The 19,433-nt window shown below is 41.9% G+C and overlaps 1 protein-coding gene across 6 annotated transcripts in view; it reads left to right on the top strand.

The window, feature by feature from the left end:
• Positions 1-785: 785 nt before the first annotated feature.
• LOC126212953 (zinc finger protein 708-like) overlaps positions 786-19,433 on the top strand; it is a 109,742-nt gene continuing 91,094 nt past the window's right edge. For 3 of the 6 annotated variants that reach the window (XM_049940477.1, XM_049940478.1, XM_049940476.1), the window contains exons 1-2: positions 865-928; positions 2,317-2,405. In XM_049940477.1, the coding sequence (XP_049796434.1) occupies positions 2,334-2,405 (72 nt within the window). In that variant the 5' untranslated portion in view covers positions 865-928; positions 2,317-2,333. Of the gene's footprint in view, positions 929-993; positions 1,297-2,316; positions 2,406-19,433 lie in introns of all 6 variants that reach the window. The other 3 variants (XM_049940474.1, XM_049940475.1, XM_049940473.1) reach the window with 3 other exon arrangements.

Raw genomic sequence — 19,433 nt, 5'->3', positions numbered from 1 at the left:
AAATCGCTCCAAGCAAACGCTGGGGTGTTCCATTTCAAACGGCACGGCCGATTTCCTTCCCCATCCTTAACACAGTCCGAGCTTGTGCACTGTCTCTAATGACCTTGATGTCGATGGGACGTTAAATCTAATCTTCCTTCCTTCTTCGGATGGGAATGTTATAAATCAGCGTCCATTTGTTACGCGATTTAAAGAAAACTTTGAAGAAGAGTTTAGAGCTCATAACTCTAATAAGAAAACAAGAAAAATCAACAAGTTCTCACTGTTAAGCACTTTGTGCATGCCCGTCCTGCCTGTACAAAGGAAAGTTACGACGATGTGATGTCCCTGTTCAGAATAGTGCTTCCCATACAGTACAGTGAAGATTTAAAAAAAATGGTTCAAATGGCTCTGAGCACTATGGGACTTAACAGCTGTGGTCATCAGTCCCCTAGAACTTATAACTACTTAAACCTAAGTAACCTAAGGACATCACACACATCCATGCCCGAGGCAGGATTCGAACCTGCGACCGTAGCAGTCACGCGGTTCCGGACTGCGCGCCTAGAACCGCGAGACCACCGCGGCCGGCAGTGAAGATTTAAAATTCCAAAAACTTTCAAACGCATTCCTTCAATAACAACTATTTTACATTATCTCGTTGTTGTACTAAAATAGCGATAAGGGTTTACCAAAGGGATAGAATATCCTATGGAATTTAATTTTCGCATTTTATCTTTCCCTTTCTACTATACTGCTTGTCTCATAGCCCACGGCATAGAGCTTCGTCTTGGTGTAAGTTCTTTGGTTTAGCTGGAGTCAGTGTGTATACAGGTGCAACCTCGTGATTTTGCGGAAATTTGTGTGACATTCTCGTGGTAATTTATAAGCGTTTATAAACTGCAAACAAGAATAAGTGAAAAAATTGTTCCGGAAGTAAATTAACACGGTATTTCATTTATATTACAATAACAGCTGAGTTGATGACGATGTGTGAATGTTGTAATTTTTCAGGTTATGTTCATAACAGCCAAATACCTGATTTATTAGTGGTTGCTATTTTTGGCCTGTCTGGTAAAGTCGCTACGTGTATCTTCATAAAAGAAACGGTTGAGATTATGTCGTGTTGTCGGGAGCAGTTTGCCTATGCAGTGATTTCCGTCATGTATTTCGTGACTGACGGGAAAAGGCGGACAGTGAAGTTCAAACATTCGCTATGTTAGTGCGGTTAAGTTGATTTAAGTGTAATAATGTTGGTGATGATAATTTGCTGTGATCTGATGTAGACATAGAGCGGCGCCAGATTTTAGTGCTAACGTAAGCATTTTTTCAATTCATGGTTTGAGCAAGTTCGCATGAAAGGAAATGATGTAATTATGTTGAATTTTGTTAGTTTTCACTGTGCTTTGATTATTCGTGTCGTTATATTCGTCTGATCATGTGTAAATACCAGTTTGTTGTAGTGTGTGGTTTTTAATGGACTTCTGTATAAGAATACTGTAATTTAGGAACTGGCGAAATACGAGGTACAAATTAACTGTAATTCGTCAAACATAAAGCATTACGTGTCATCAGAACTTCATAGATCACTCATCATAGTTACAGTTAGTAGGCAGTAGTTTCAGTAAACCAGTTTCGCAAGAAAAAAACTCACCAGTGTTTAATCTTGATGGTAATCAAGAATGAGGGCTTCCGCATTGCAGTGTGCAATCTACGTTACATTTTTATGGTTTTCTTTAAAAGCAGGTTAAGATTCCAAAATGATGATGCTTATGGTAAATTGATTATACAACGGTGAATGAATACAGATGGAGAAAGTTTCAGTAATACCTATGTTGAATATGCATATTCTTTGATAAACAAACAATCTTTATGTCCAGATTTTCATCATGTCCCTATTGGACTGAAATTAACACAACGAACAAAGTGTAGAATGAAAATTTGGTGTTATCCAGTATTTTCTCTTCGATCTATTGACTGCTTGGATTGTTTGTAATACTGAAGTTAGTGCATGCACAAGAAAATACACATCTTCCAAAATTGCTACATAGGACAGTATCTATAAGCCAGTGTTGCAAAGAAGCAGTAGCAACTGTAAATACTCCATTTCCAGTGCATGTTATTTTATGATTGTTCTCACTCTTCATGACATGAAAAATGTAAATGAGCTTATATCACTGAACACACTTTTCCTCAGCCACTTTGAATCTGTTTCCTGTGTAATCGCTCATCTACTGCACGCAGTAGATGAGTGAAAATACTGCCTTTGAGCGATACCTCATGGTAACAATGGAAACAGAGTGCACCTATTCTTATCTGATTGCTTTTCTTTTTCAGACTGTAGAACTGAAGCCATGGACCAGGACCCAACTATGTGGATAAAAAAAGAGGAAACAGATGAAGTAAAAACTGAGTTACACTCTATGGTGAGTAGCTTACTCGTATTTCTTAACTGTGTTTCATTAATTTATGTGTATAGTGTGTGAATACATACAATTCATGTCATATTGCTGGAAACATGAGTAATTGTGTTTACTAAAAAACCGATGAACATTCAGTCTTAAATATGACATGTTGCACAGTTTGAAATAAGCCTTGTATTAAACCTCAGATAGAAGTGAGCAAGAGTTTCAATTTAATGTTCAGTAAACATGGAAAACCTTAATGCACAATCCAGTTAGACTGATAAGGTGGTTGCCATAAAGTGGGTATATTCTGCTCTGATACACTTCTTTTAAATGACAACCTTAATGTGCAGCTTAAGAATAACTGACTATAGTGAATGTTAAGTGCCATTACATTTGTAGATGGTATGGCTACAGTTAATGCATTATTGCAGTGTATTGTGGTGTGGAATGAGAATTGTCATTTATTTATTGATGATGTAAAATAAGTTAATTGTAAATAACTTTAAATTCACATTCGCATGGTCACCAACCTGAGATGTACGTTTTGTAGTACTATTAACATTAGGCGTTGATTTTGAATATATGAACAAAGAGTAAGTAGAACTGTCAGCACTAAAGTTAAATTTCAGACAATATCACCTGGAAGCATAAATTGGTACACAGCTGGTAGGTGCAGAATCAATTTGTATGTCGGCAGCAGTTTTGATGAAGCCGTGGGGTTACATATTAAATATTGATAGGTTTGTTCATAATCACTTTCTGCGTTTGCTGCACATTGTCACACACTGTTTGTGAAACTGGCAGAATGTTAGTTACTGCTGTCAATAATCTTACATATATATGTCACTTAAAATCTGATGTAGTGCAACTGTTTGTAGGGTATTTGGCTATCAGCAGGCAAACAAATTCACTTGGTCCCATTAATATTTTTATTCTGCCAACCAGAACTGAGGGTCCTGAGACAATCTCACAAACTACTTTTCAACTATCTGTGCTGAACAAGTCTGTTTAAACATTCATCTTGGGTGCAACTGCAGAAGTACTGTGATAGCATTAATGCAGCATTTGCATTTGAATATATGTGAGTGTTTTATTATAGTTTGTACAAACTATGTGCGGCAATTCATTTGATGAGAAGTATCAGTACAGTAGACCTAAACAAGCACCGTGAGAAAGTAAATATACTAAATTTTATTAAATACAGTAAAAGATTGGTTAGACCCAACATAGTTCAGGCTTTGGCTTTTACCCCTGGCATAATGATTGTTTGACATATAGAATGATATGTATGCACAACACACAGCATGTGAATGAAAACCAATTTGAAGAATCATTCACCTTGGACCTGAACCACAGAACTATTCAAAGGCTACAAGGTTAAAATGGGGTTCTAGCCCCCTTGAAATATTGGTTGTGGTGAGTGACTGACCCATAGTGCTGCTCAAGGCCTAGCCTAGGTTGAAAGGTGGCAATGTGGGTTCGAGCTGACAAAGCCTAGAAATGTGAAAGTCGAATAAAGGATGTAGCAAATTTACCAATAGCGCAGCCTAATGTTTACTAAAAAATCCAAATGGTGCGTAGACTGTAGCTTTTACCCACAATAAGTCTTCTCTTACAATGTGTGCTGAGTTAGTTGATGGACTGAACTTCCATATGACCTTAACAGATGCATATAGACATTGTATCAATGGAAAGCCACCTTTGCCAAATTAATTAAAACTTAATTTTTGATTGTGTATAGTTTGGGCATGAGGACATGCTGGAAAGTAATGGCTCAAAAATTTTATTTGAAAATTATTGAAGCATTTTAATTAAAACAAACTTAACATTTAACATATTTATTCTTCGTGTCTGTATATTTATTTCAAACAGTCACCCTGGCACTGAACCCTTTCTCCCAATGAGACACCAGGTTGTTGGTGTCATTACTGTAGAATGTTTGATTTTCTTGGTAGCTCCACAGCCTCACCTCTGCTCACACCAATTCATCACTATTATCCTTGAAGGTGTTCTTTAGGTTTTGGAAACAGTTGAAAATTCGTTGAATCAAGCCAGGATACTATGGTGGATGATCAATAATAATGAATCAAGGGTGTCACTTGCAGGTTGTGTATGGTCCGGCATTGTCATGCTGAAGGAAAGGGTGCCCCATGTGTGTGTGAACTATTTGAATCAGTGCTCTGTTTTCTGAGGGTTTTCTCACATGTCGACATGGTTAAATAACACACCCATCTTACACACTATAATTCAAAACTCTCCAGCAGGAGGGTCCTGCATATTGTCAGAAAAGTGGAAACATCAATAGAGTAATATGCGTGACGAGTAATACTTTAACTGATATAAAGAACAGAATAAAAACTTTGGAGGCATTATTTTCTGATAGGCCCTTGTAATAAATTGATGCATTTGACAATTGCCTCGAATGTTGCAGAATGGTTCCCTTGGCATTGCCCAGCCTCCATTTGGAAGTCATAATACTAAATCCATATACACATCAGCCAAAACATTATGACCACGGATTTGCTATCAATATAAACTCATCCCGGCAATAGCACCTAACCTTGTTTTCTAGTAAGACACGCACGGTGCATAGAGTATCAATGAGCATGCTGACCGGGTGTAAAATAGGGACTGCGCACAATCTATCTTAGGCTGACCGAGAGCAGATTTTGATGGCTGGAAGGCTTGGTATGAGCATTTTGGAAGCTGCACAGCTTGCCGGGTGTTGAAGTAGTACTGTGGCAGTTGTCTTCAACACAGGGTGAAATAAAGGTTAAACCATGCCCAGATATTATGGGGTTGGGCAAGCACCTGTCATGACAGATGGTAGACATCATAGGTTGGGCAGACTGTTAAAACAAGACAGGCAGCAAACTATGGTGGTAACTAACATCAGACTTTAATGCTTGGCAGATTACAAGTGTATCTGAATGCACAATGCTCAAAACACTCATAATGATGAGTCTGTTTAGCTGATGACCCACGAATGTGTCAGTGTTAATGCCATGACATCAACAACTTCAACTGAAATAGACATGTAACTATTGGTACTGGATTTGGCACAATGGCAGACCACTGCATGGTCCTGCCTTTGTGAGGGTACATTTCCATCACCCACAAAGGGAACAGTTCCTTTACTCCTGTACTGGCAGGACCTTCATTATACTCCAGGAAAAGACCATGTGGGCACCCATGGGTTCACTGGAGCTCGTGCAAGGCACTATGTTAGAAAAGGAGTATTGTGAACTGGTTGCAAACCACATCCACCTCTTACGTCGTTGTTGCAATCTTCAGTCCTGAGATTGGTTTAATGCAGCTCTCCATGCTACTCTATCCTGTGCAAGCTTCTTCATCTCTGAGTAACTACTGCAACCCACATCCTCCTGAATCTGTTTAGTGTATTCATGCCTTGGTCTCCCACTATGATTTTTACCCTCCGAACTAACCTTCAATACTAAATTGTTGATCCTTTGCAACATCATTACATGTCCTCGCAACTGATCCCTTCTTCTAGTAAAGTTGTGCCACAAATTGCTCTCCTCCCCAATTCTATTCGGTACCTCCTCATTAATTACATGATCTACCCATCTGATCTTCAGCCGTTATTCTACTGCACCATGTTTCGAAAGCTTCTCTTCTCGTCTAAACACTTTATTATCCATGTTTCAATTCCATACATGGATACACTCCATACAAATACTTTCAGAAAAGACTTCCTGACCCATACATTTATACTCCATGTTAATAAATATCTCTTGGACAGAAAGGCTTTTCTTGGCATTGCCAATCTACATTTTATATCCTCTCTACTACGACCATCATCATTATTTTGCCCCCCCCCCCTCAGATAGTAAAACTCATCCACTACTTTAAGTGTCTCATTTCCTAATCTAATTCCGTAAGCATCATCTGATTTAATTTGACTACGTTCCATCATCCTCACTTTGCTTTAGTTGATGTTCATCTTATATCCTCCTTCCAAGACACCGTCCATTACGTTCAAGTGCTCCTGCAGGTCCTTTGCTGTCTGACAAAATTACGTCCTCCGCAAACCTCAAAGTTTTTATTTCTTCTCCTTGGATTTTAATTCCTATTTCAAATTTTTCTTTTGTTTCCTTTACTGCTTGCTCAATATACAGATTAAACAACATCGGGGATAGGCTAAAACCCTGTCTCACTCCCTTCCCAACCACTGCTACCCTTACATGCCCCTTGACTCTTGCCATCTGGTTTCCATACAAATTATAAATAGCCTTCCCCTCCCTGCATTCGATGAGTGCCACCTTTGGAATTTGGAAGACAGTATTCCATTCAATATTGTCAAAAGCTTTTTCTAAGTCTACAAATGCTAGAAATGTAGGTAAATATTGCCTCACGTTTTCCGAAATTTCTATGGAAGCCAAACTTATCTTCCCCGAGGTCTGCATCTACTGGTTTTTTCATTTGTCTGCAAAGAATTCGTGTTAGTATTTTGCACCTGTGACTTATTAAACTGATAGTTTGGTAATTTTCGGACCTGTCAGCACCTGTGCCCTTTGGGATTGGAATTATTATATTCTTCTTGAAGTCTGATGGTATTTCGCTTGTCTCCTACATCTTGCTCACCAGATGGTAGAGTTTTGTCAAGGCTGGCTCTCCCAAGGCTTTCAGTAGTTCTAATGGATGCTGTCTACTCCCAGGGCCTTGTTTCAATTTAGGTCTTTTAGTGCTCTGTCAAACTCATCATGCAGGATCATATTTCCCATTTCATCCTCATCTACATCCTCTTACATTTCCATAATATTGCCTGCAAGTACATTGTCCTTGTAGAGACCTTCTACCTTTCAGCTTTTTGCCTTCCCTTCTTTGCTTGGAACTGGTTTTCCACCTGAGCTCTTGATACTCTTACGTGGTTCTCTTTTCTCCAGAGGTCTCTTCAATTTTCCTGTAGGCAGTATCTATTTTGCCCCTAGTCATATACGCCTCTACATCCTTAAATTTGCTCCTTTTTGGCTGCTTCATTTACTGCATTTTTATATTTTCTCCTTTCATCAATTAAATTCAGTCTCTCTTCTGTTACCCAAGGATTTCTACTAGCCCTCGTCTTTTTACCTACTTGATCGTCTGCTGCCTTCACTATTTCATCTCTCAAAGCTACCCTTTCCTCTTCTACTGTATCTCTTTCCCATATTCTTGTCAATGGTGTCCTAATGCTCTCTGAAACTCTGCACAGCCTCTGATTCTTTTAGTTTATCCAGATCCCATCTCCTAAAATTCCTACCATTTTGCAGTTCCTTCAGTTTCAATCTACAGTTCACAACCTATGAATTGCGGTCAGAGTCCACATCTGCCCCTGGAAATGTCTTACAGTTTAAAAACCTGATCCCTAAATCTCTGTCTTACCACTGCATAATCTGTCTAAAACCTTCCAGTGTCTCAAGACCTCTTCCATGTGTTCAACCTTCTGTCATGATTCTTTAACGAAGTGTTAGCTACACTATGTGATCAAAAGTATCTGGACCCCAGGCTGAAAATGACTTAAAATTTCGTGGTGCCCTCCATCGGTAATGCCGGAATTCAATATGATGTTCGTCCACCCTTCGCATTGATGACAGCATCTACATTTGTGTGCATATGTTCAGTCAGGTGCTGGAATGTTTCTTGGGTAATGGCAGCCAATTTTTCACATAATGCTGCACTGAGAAGAGGTATCAATGTCAGTCAGTGAGCCCTGGCACAACGTCAGCATTCCAAAACTTCCCAAGGATGTCGTATAGGATTCAGGTCAGGACTCCATGAAGGCCACTTCATTACAGGAATGTTATTGTCATGTAACGACTCCACCACAGGCCGTGCATCATGAATAGGTGATCGATTGTGTTGAAAGGTGCAATTGCTGTCCCCAAATTGCTCTTCATCAGTGGAGAGCAAGAAGGTGCTTAAAACATCAATGTAGGCGTTGTGCTGTGATAGTGCCGCACAAAACAATAGGTGGTGCAAGTCCCTCCATGAAAAACACGAAACCAAGTTAGGCTAAGTTTCCTTTAATTTCCGTCTATGGTCACAAACGTTTTGTTAACAGATTACCGGTTTCGGTCTATAATGACCATCATCAGATCTGCAGCACAAAATGGGAAAAACATAAATACTCGCAGATTGTCTACAGCTTAAAAAACAATAAAAAGACATAATGAAAAGTACTACTGACATATTTCTGCATTTTAAATATGAAGAGGCATACCTGTTTCATAAAAACAAAGTCCTAATGTACTGCAGCCATGGTGGCATCGTCAAATGTTAAATGTGGAATCAGCACCAGCATCGTCAAATACATATAAATAACATCACATGCACGAGTCATGTTGTCAGTAATGCTACTGTTTAAATCAAGCTGCTGTACAGTAGCCACAAGATGTTTGTGTTGTAAGGTCACCAGATGTCGCTAATGTCGGCATACACTAGTTTTCAATAATTAATTGAAACAGCAGAAATAAAGAGGGATACAATAGTTGAAGTCTGTAATAAGCTTATAATGTATAAAAGGCATTACAGTAATAAAAAGCAGTAAAAAAATGACATAAGTAATATTGTTAAAAAGAGGAAGAGTTAAGGAACAGTAGTTGACATGTGCTCAAGTGCCAATATTCTAGATAATGACGTTAATATTGAACACCAGTGAGAGTGAACCTGGTAATATTAAACAACCATAAATCAAATTGCTAAAGGAGCCACAAATGAAAGAAAAGATAGTGCTGCACATAATCAGTGCCCTCTGTTAGCGCTAACGCCAGTATTCCGCACAGGTGGGAAGTGGTTGGAGGAACGTGACCGGCAGAGGGCCCTTCGTACCCTGCGGCACTCCGTTGCAAGAAAATAATGATAAAATTCTGTAACAGTGGATGATCCACATTATCTGATTAATGCAGCCTATGAAATGAATAGGGAAGGAACAAGAAGATACTAGAGTCATGCGTAAAACATATGAAAACTAAGTAAATATGTGATGCACTCAATACTAGGTGAACTCATCAACACACCATATATAACAGAGGCGTGCAGTGGTTAGAGTAAAACATTGTCAAGTAAAGCAAAGTAGGCATTGGGCACAATCATTTTGCCAGTTAAGCAGTTTAGTTGGTTCTCTGTTTTTTGCTTTATAAATTTCAAGCTCCTCTAACAAATTGAGTAGCTGCTCGACCATGAAATCCAAGTTTTCTCACCACTTGCCTAACTGTCATAGTACTTGCAGTTGATCCTGATGCAGTGTGCAATTCCTGTCCATTGGTCTGGATAGACACATTATGACCCTCTGTAAGTGTCGGCGGTATCGGTCGACAGACAAGATTGCCCTATTCGCTTTTGTGCTGTACATGTCCCTCCATGTTTCAACGTCACTATCACATTGGAAACAGTGGACCAAGGGATGTTTAGGAGTGTGTAAATCTCACATACAGATGTATTACACAAGTGACACCCTATCACATGACCCCATTCGAAGTCCATGAGTTACGCGGAGCACCCCATTCTGCCCTTTCATGACTACATAGGTCGCTGATGTGGAGTACCTTGCAGTAGGTGGCAGCACGATGCATCTATATGAGAAACTAATGTTTTTGGGGTGTTGTTGATACTTTTGAGCACAGTGTATGATGAAGTTATGCTCTGTGCAAAATTCTATCAGACGGCTTCCTCTTTCATTCCTTACCCACATTCCATATTCACCTATTACTTTTCCTTCTCTTTTCCAACTATCGAATTCCACTCCCCCATGAATATTAAATTTTTGTCTCCCTTCACTATCTAAATAATTTTGTTTATCTCATCATACATTCCTTCTATTGTTTCATTATCCATGGAACTAGTTGGCATATAAATTTGTACTACTGTGGTAGGCATGGGCTTCATGTTCATCTTGACTACAATAATGCATTCACTATGCTGTTTGTAGTAGCTTACCCACACTCCTTTTCTTTTATCCATTATTAAACCTACACCTCCATCACCCCTATTTCATTTTTATTTATAATTCTGTATTCATTTGAAGAGAAGTCTTGTTCCTCATGCCGTTGAACTTCACTAATTCCCACTATATCTAGCTTTAGCCTATCCATTTCCCTTTTTAAATTTTCCAACCTACCTGCCGAATTAAGAGATCTGACATTCCATGCACCAATCTGTAGAATGCCAGTTTTCTTTCTCCTGATAACAACTTGGTCCCGAGTTATCACCACCTGGAGATTTGAATGGGGGACTATTTTACCTCCAGAATATTTTACCCAAGAGGACGCCTTCACCATTTAATCACAAAGTAAAGCTGCATCCCCCCAGGAAAATTTATAGCTGTAGTTTCCCCTTGCTTTCACCTGTTTGCACTGCAACACCATTCTGGTTAATGTTACAAGGCCAAATTAATCATTCATCCTGAAAGTTGCCCCTGCAACTACTGAAAAGGCTGCTGCCCCTCCTTCAGCAACCACATGTTTGTCTGGCCTCTCAGCAGATACCCCTCCATTGCAGTTTCACCTTTGTTACAGCTGTCTGTGTTGCTGAGCCACACAAGCCACCCAACCAGTGACAAGATCCATGGTTCATGTTAGGTCCACCCCTTCATGATGATCATACACTCCTGGAAATGGGAAAAAGAGCACATTGACACCGGTGTGTCAGACCCACCATACTTGCTCCGGACACTGCGAGAGGGCTATACAAGCAATGATCACACGCACGGCACAGCGGACACACCAGGAACCGCGGTGTTGGCCGTCGAATGGCGCTAGCTGCGCAGCATTTGTGCACCACCGCCGTCAGTGTCAGCCAGTTTGCCGTGGCATACAGAGCTCCATCACAGTCTTTAACACTGGTAGCATGCCGCGACAGCGTGGACGTGAACCGTATGTGCAGTTGACGGACTTTGAGCGAGGGCGTATAGTGGGCATGCGGGAGGCCGGGTGGACGTACCGCCGAATTGCTCAACACGTGGGGCGTGAGGTCTCCACAGTACATCGATGTTGTCGCCAGTGGTCGGCGGAAGGTGCACGTGCCCGTCGACCTGGGACCGGACCGCAGCGACGCACGGATGCACGCCAAGACCGTAGGATCCTATGCAGTGCTGTAGGGGACCGCACCGCCACTTCCCAGCAAATTAGGGACACTGTTGCTCCTGGGGTATCGGCGAGGACCATTCGCAACCGTCTCCATGAAGCTGGGCTACGGTCCCGCACACCGTTAGGCCGTCTTAAGCTCATGCCCCAACATCGTGCAGCCCGCCTCCACCATTCGCAACCGTCTCCATGAAGCTGGGCTACGGTCCCGCACACCGTTAGGCCGTCTTCCGCTCACGCCCCAACATCGTGCAGCCCGCCTCCAGTGGTGTCGCGACAGGCGTGAATGGAGGGACGAATGGAGACGTGTCGTCTTCAGCGATGAGAGTCGCTTCTGCCTTGGTGCCAATGATGGTCGTATGCGTGTTTGGCGCCGTGCAGGTGAGCGCCACAATCAGGACTGCATACGACCGAGGCACACAGGGCCAACACCCGGCATCATGGTGTGGGGAGCGATCTCCTACACTGGCCGTACACCACTGGTGATCGTCGAGGGGACACTGAATAGTGCACGGTACATCCAAACCGTCATCGAACCCATCGTTCTACCATTCCTAGACCGGCAAGGGAACTTGCTGTTCCAACAGGACAATGCACGTCCGCATGTATCCCGTGCCACCCAACGTGCTCTAGAAGGTGTAAGTCAACTACCCTGGCCAGCAAGGTCTCCGGATCTGTCCCCCATTGAGCATGTTTGGGACTGGATGAAGCGTCGTCTCACGCGGTCTGCACGGCCAGCACGAACGCTGGTCCAACTGAGGCGCCAGGTGGAAATGGCATGGCAAGCCGTTCCACAGGACTACATCCAGCATCTCTACGATCGTCTCCATGGGAGAATAGCAGCCTGCATTGCTGCGAAAGGTGGATATACACTGTACTAGTGCCGACATTGTGCATGCTCTGTTGCCTGTGTCTATGTGCCTGTGGTTCTGTCAGTGTGATCATGTGATGTATCTGACCCCAGGAATGTGTCAATAAAGTTTCCCCTTCCTGGGACAATGAATTCACGGTGTTCTTATTTCAATTTCCAGGAGTGTATATCGCAATGGCAGTGGCATTTTTCATCAAAATTATGTACCATTTCACAAGGCCATGAGTGTGGTGGAATGGTTTGAGGAACACAGTGGTGAGTTCCAATTGATACGATGGCCACCCAATTTGCCAGCTCTGAACCTGATCGAACACATCTGGGATGTGATTTAACATAACGTGTGCCAACTACCTCAAATGATCTACCAAGGCCTAATTTCTTCCATGCCACAATGTCTTCCTGCTGTTATCTGTGCCAAAGGTGGACATACCAGCTTTTAGAGTGGTGATCATAACGTTGGGGCTGATCAGACTATGGCAGTTACCATAATTGAAAGAAGATTGTTTTAGTGTAGTGATTGTGATAATGATAGTGGCACATAAAATTCGGCCAAACAGCACATGCCGCCCAGGAGTCCTGCATGGCTCACCCTCCAGTCCAGCTTCAAGACACCGACTGCCTGTGAAATGCACTGCTTTTCCTTGCCACCCAGTGTGGCTCCACAACACCACTTGTGCCATGAGCTCCGAGCTGTGAGATGTGACATCTGCCAGGCACATGGGTCTGGAATTATGAGACGGACCCCACCATATCTTAACATCCCCCGCCAAACCAAATTCCCCCCGCCTGCCATTAAAGAGCCCTTTACATGTGACTCTCCTTCACCTGGGTAATAAGCACACGTGAGTCTTTACTTGTGCAGAAATTCAGAACCAGGTGGTTTGCCTGGCTCACCACCCTGGCAACCTCATAGGGTACAGAGAACTGAGGAGCCAGCTTGCTAGCGAACCTTAACTCCCCTTTTTGAGCAATATTAGGATTTTGGACTAACACTGTCCCCAACCTTTGCATTGAACCATTTAGTCCATGATTGTTGCAGATGGCTAGCCTGTGATGTGAAATTTTGGTATTATGCCTAGCCTGGCTCCAGTTGTACTGTGTTAATGCTAGGGTGACTTGGTCTGGAAGCAAATCATTGATAGACCACAGGTTGACAAGAGGAGAATTGACTGGATGTGCTAGCATAAGGAATACTGGAGGAGCCTCCAGGGACTTGGGTTGTGCAGTGTTAAAGACAAAATTGACCCATGGTACTGACATGTCCCACTTCATATGAGTCTTGTTGCGAAAGATAAGCACAGCCTTCAACTTGCAGTTCACCTGGTCAGCAAAGTATGCAGGTAATAAGGATTTGTGATCACATCCTTAATTACATTGACAAAGGAGAACCTCATGAATAGCTGGGAAGCAAAAGCAGCAGCATTATTGATAACAAGCACCCTGGGTGGCCCATAAAGAGAAAAAATTCATAACAAATGCTGGATATTACCAGAATAGTCACCCTTCTGCTCGGAATGAGAAAAAAAAGAGAAGTTGTTCATAATAACTAATAGGTGCCTAACACCCACACATGTGGAAGTGGTCCTATATGATCAATAAAAAATTTATGCATGAGGTGTTTCTCATGTGTAGACAATAAAAGCCCCATGGGAGAATTCGGGTTGGGCTCAGCTCCCTTACAGCTCACCCCCCCCCCCCCACCACCAAACTGTGGACGTCCTTATACAGGGAAAACCAGGTGACATGTTGAACGATCTTGACCCCCACCAACCTCCAGTCTTTGTTATACAGGGAGGACCAGGCGATGTGTTGTCTGATCTTAACAGTTGTATAAATGCCCAAATGACTGCCTAAGAGGGTGTTATGGAAGTATTGAGCCAAAACCTAACTAAGAGGCTGAGTGTCAGTCTCTAAACAAAAGTCTCGGTGTTCAAAATAAAATCTGAATTTGTCAAGGGAAAACAGAACTGCCAAGGCTTGCTATTCATACATAAAATATTTCATCTCCACAGGAGAAAGTTTTAAGGTGCGTAGGCTATAGAGCATCAGCCTGCCACAGACCCATCTCATTCTGTTCCTGCAGGAGGCCAGCTGCCACTTTCTGTTCCAGAAGAATTACAGGTGTCCATCTGCAAGAACAACAGGAGCTCAAAATTGGGTATGGCTAATACTAGTGGGTTAGTAAGTGCCACCTTAATGCCTTCAAAAGATTCCTGATGACTTTCATCCCATTTGAAATTTCTTGAATCGTTAAGGCATTTGCCGTGTCTATGAACGGTGCCACACCTTTCTTATTTCTAGGAACTGGAAATTTTCACAAATCACCAGTATACTCCTGGTCAATTCTAATGCAATCAGTGGAACTAAGATGTCCCAAGAATGAAACCTATGTACCAGTGTGATTTTCAATGGTTTCACACCAAGTCCCACCTCCCTCTGGTAAACCAGGTCTATAAAAAGTTGCAGCTGTCCAGACAGACTAGCACTACAAATAACAATGCCATATAGGTAATTATAGACACACTTGAAATCACCCAAAACACAATCTAGAAGGCAAGACAGAATGGGGCAGCTGCCACTGACAAACCAAAGGCCACCCTGTTAAAATCGTAGAGGTTCCAGTCTGTACAGAAGGCAGTACTATGCTTGGAATCCTCTGTTAGCATGATCTGATAATATGCCTGATTGAGATCCGGGACAGTAAAATACTGAGCCCCACTCAATGAAGAAAAAAAAAATTAGGTAGATTTGGAAGTGACAGATTCCAAAACTACCTTCTCATTAACTGCACGATAATCCACAACTGGATGAAACACTGCTCTGCTGCCCATAGGTATTGAGAATATGGGAGAAGCATAGGTTGAGGGCTCGATGAGCCCATCGAACAACATATTATTAATCAAAGCACATATACATTTCATCTTTGATAGAGAAAGTTGTAAAGATTGTACCTCTCTGGAATGTCATTAGTAAGGTGAATCTTGTGCTGGATTTTATTGGTGATGTCCAGTCCGTTAGTTAACATCTGCACTAAACAATCAAGAACTTCCAGTACCTGCTTCATCTCTACTAGACCAAGGTGACTGAGCCCAAATGGCGATCGTTGCGGTAACACTATGAATTCCAGTGGCAACCTGACAGGAGCACAACATGAGTTTTTCAGCTGGGTTAAATTTCAAATAAACAACCCTGCATTGACAATCTAATGCCAACCCACTGCCACTTACAAAAACACACCCCAAAATTAAATTTACTGAAAGATTTTTAATTACTTTCTACTTCACAGGCCAACAAAATTTTCCAATACTCAGTTTTAACAACCAGAGGCAACATCTGCCCAGTGAGAGCTCGACATTGGGAGGATGGATGCAAACAAGGTGCCGGCCGCTGGTGGCCGAGCGGTTCTGGCGCTACAGTCTGGAACCGCGCGACCGCTACAGTCGCAGGTTCGAATCCCGCCTCGGGCATGGATGTGTGTGTTGTCCTTAGGTTAGATAGGTTTAAGTAGTTCTAAGTTCTAGGGGACTTATGACCTCAGCAGTTGAGTCCCATAGTGGTCAGAGCCATTTGATGCAAACAAGGTAATTCACAGGTATGGAAGAACTCCAAATACCACAGATAATCTAGACGACAAACTGAACTACCATAGTTGAGGAGGGTGCACACTGGTTCCTAGTTAAGTTGTTCCCAAAGGTAAGGCAGTGGTTTCCATACTTCGGACTTGACACAGACACAGCACTACGGTAATAGAACACTACCATGCCTCTTCTATTCCTTGTGACATCAGCTGTTTGATTCTCCTTCCATGGAACTGGAAATTGCCATACAAGATGCCCCTCTTTGTTACACTGGAATCACATCCTATGCTTGTTCCTTCTGGGTGGTCCCCTTTTAAATTGCCTGGAATCTCGATCCCCATCTTGAGAATGATGCTGAAACCCCCATCACTACTTGTGCGGGAAACTCTGGCATCTGTAGTGGACACCAAAGCCTCTAATCCAGTAAAAAATGTGCATTTATTATCGAAGGTAATCCATGAACAGTCCTGTGGTTGCATTTTCTCTAATATATCATTGAGTATTTGTATCTCTGTGACTTGCCATTCGAAGGCTGGAATGGCCATACATATTCATCTATGTACATAGGAAAAGGTTCATTAGGAAACTGCACTTACCAAAATTTTTATGCTTGAGCAGCCCCTTAATATGAGATAATTTCAACCCAGTAATTGATTTCCATGATTCCTGGATCCAGCACTTTTGTGTAAAATTCGACTGAAAACACAGCTTAACACACGGGGTACAACGAATGAACAACATTATTGGAGACAGCAAAAGCATCAGCATGAAACATAAATTAGACCATGATCCACAGAATGTATTTCACCTGTCTTAAATTCTAATTTTAAAGTTCTATTATAGTTTGAAGCAGTAACATTATTTGGTAAGGTAATTTTCCAAATGAATTCCCCTCTGGTCCTTGAAGGTGTTTGTAGTATTGCTACTGCTTCCAGCAGTTATGTTGGTGGGAGAATCTTGTTCACTACCTATTGCGCCTAATTTCTCTAAATCGAGGTGGCTTACGCCACTTTGCAAGTCATCACCTGCCCCTGTAATTGCAGAGCTAATCTAACCTGCTCAGAATAGATTACATTGTGAAATACCCCACAAGTGATTAGCCCAATGAATCAATTCTGTCTGAATTGCGTGTATTTGCTTATGATGCAGCTGACTACTTTCTAAACACTCTACATCCTGACACAAAGTTGTCATGGCCAGAGCTCAGTCAGGATGTGCAACACCTACCTCCCTGATGCAGTTCGTACTAATCACCAAGGGGTAGTCTACACCGACATGCAGATGAGCCACAAGTTGGGCAACACTGCCCTTACATGGCAGCTGACACACTTTTAATTCGTAGATCAACTGTTGCTTCTTCAATAAGGACAAACTGGGACAGTCATTGGACCCCATGTTTAGCAGTGGATACCTACAAACACACACCTCATTGTGAATGACAGTATGACGATATGAAACTTCCTGGCAGATTAAAACTGTGTGCCCGACTGAGACTCGAACTCGGGACCTTTGCCTTTTGTGGACAAGTGGTCTACCATCTGAGCTACCGAAGCATGACTCACACCCGGTCTCACAGCTTTACTTCTGCCAGTATCTCGTCTCCACAATATCCTTTCTTTCAGGAGTGCTAGTTCTGCAAGGTTCGCAGGAGAGCTTCTTTAAAGTTTGGAAGGTAGGAGACGAGATACTGGCAGAAGTAAAGCTGTGAGACGGGGCATGAGTCATGCTTCGGTAGCTCAGATGGTAGAGCACTTGCCCGCGAAAGGCAAAGGTCCCGAGTTCGAGTCTCGGTCGGGCACACAGTTTTAATCTGCCAGGAAGTTTCATATCAGCGCACACTCCGCTGCAGAGTGATAATCTCATTCTGGAGTATGCGAATACCTTGCCTCCTCCCCCCGTTCCTTCCAGGAAAATAACCATCCTCTGTTACCAACCAAACATCCAGCAGGAAAAGGGAAATTAAGTGGGAGGAGGACTGGAGAGACTGGGGTTCACATGAGTCACCATTGTTCATTAAAACATATTTATTTAAGAAAAATAACTAAAATCAGATACATTAGCAGGGTTACAAAGAACACTCTTAACTTTTCGAGTTTAAAACATTACACACCTTAGTTAAGTGACAATTTAAATAAGGCAATAGTGAAAGACAAAAGCTGTGGCTGGCTTCAGTTCTTAGATTTTAGATTCAAAATTTCCACCTTCACAAACTGCAACTGAGAAAATGCTTCAACAAATGAACAAATAATTATTTGGAAACAGATGGCTCTGTAAGACAACAGAGAAGCCTAATTCATCTCAGAGGTTAAAACTGAATAGTTATACTGGAAGACAGTACAGTTTATAGCTGCCTCAGGACCACTAGAAAAAGGAAATTCTGAAAATACCTGGATAATTTGAAAAAGTAAACAAGTGCACTGATTTCTAGAGCTGCCTTCAGGCAGACAGAACAATTGTCCTTAAATCTTGCCCCAATGAGCAGGTAAGTAATTAATAAGAGAATGAGTTCACAGATTGATATAAATGGCTTCAGGCACAGTGAAAATTCTATTAAGGTATACCACAGAAAATGTGTAAGTGACATAGTAAGTGAATGTGCATGCATAGCAGTCCAGAACACCATTTAAAAAGGAGAACCGGTAATAAGTACCCTGAACCAACTTGTAGAAATAAGTAAGTAAAAGGTGGGGAAAGGTCACCCCATGACAACTTCAAAATATCAAACAGTTGAACAATTAAATCTAGTAAGCAGTAACTAGCTGTGAGGCAGAATAAATTTCTTTCACTCTCCATCTCACAAATGGCTAGTGAATGAACACACAAAAAATCCTTCAGAGCTCAGTAACACTTGATAGTTTTACACACTTTTGCTTTTTCCAGCCCGTGAACCTCAACCTTTCACAAGGCTGGACATCTTAATATGACATGTGATTGACATAGAGCCAATCAGCATGTGGCCATCCTAATAGGGCTCAACACAGTGTACAAGAAGAGCACTCGACCCAACAAACCCCCAAACACCAAAATTTACAAAATGCTAATACAAATTTCAAACAATAATTTACATAACTTCAGTGAAAGCAGTCCAAGGGTAGCTGGCAGTGGTGCATTCCATGAAGCTGATGTACTGAGTCAATTTAAACACCCACAATATGATGAGCACACACTGAGTGAAGGTCCAAGACAAAGTGTGCCAAACTGTACAAAATTGGACCATACTAAGGGAGCACCTAAATTCCACTGTCATTCACACTTAATACAGCCACATAACCACAGTAGTTGTGTAGATCAGTGGACTCTTCAGATGATTCTCATCAAAAACTTGGTCTAAGGCTAAGTATGGTCACACTTAAAATAGTGTTCAGGATTACCAAATCATCGAATCCACAGCTGAACGAGGGGAATTGAATAACACCCCTTGTGGGTCTGGGGCTTAGAATAGGCCTGAGGTATTACTGCCTGTTGTAAGAGGCGACTAAAAGGAGCCTCACACATTTTGGCATTTATGTAATCATCC

This window comes from Schistocerca nitens, chromosome 11, assembly GCF_023898315.1.
Source record: "Schistocerca nitens isolate TAMUIC-IGC-003100 chromosome 11, iqSchNite1.1, whole genome shotgun sequence".
NCBI lineage: Eukaryota > Metazoa > Arthropoda > Insecta > Orthoptera > Acrididae > Schistocerca > Schistocerca nitens.
This window is presented reverse-complemented; position numbering and strand designations above follow the sequence as displayed.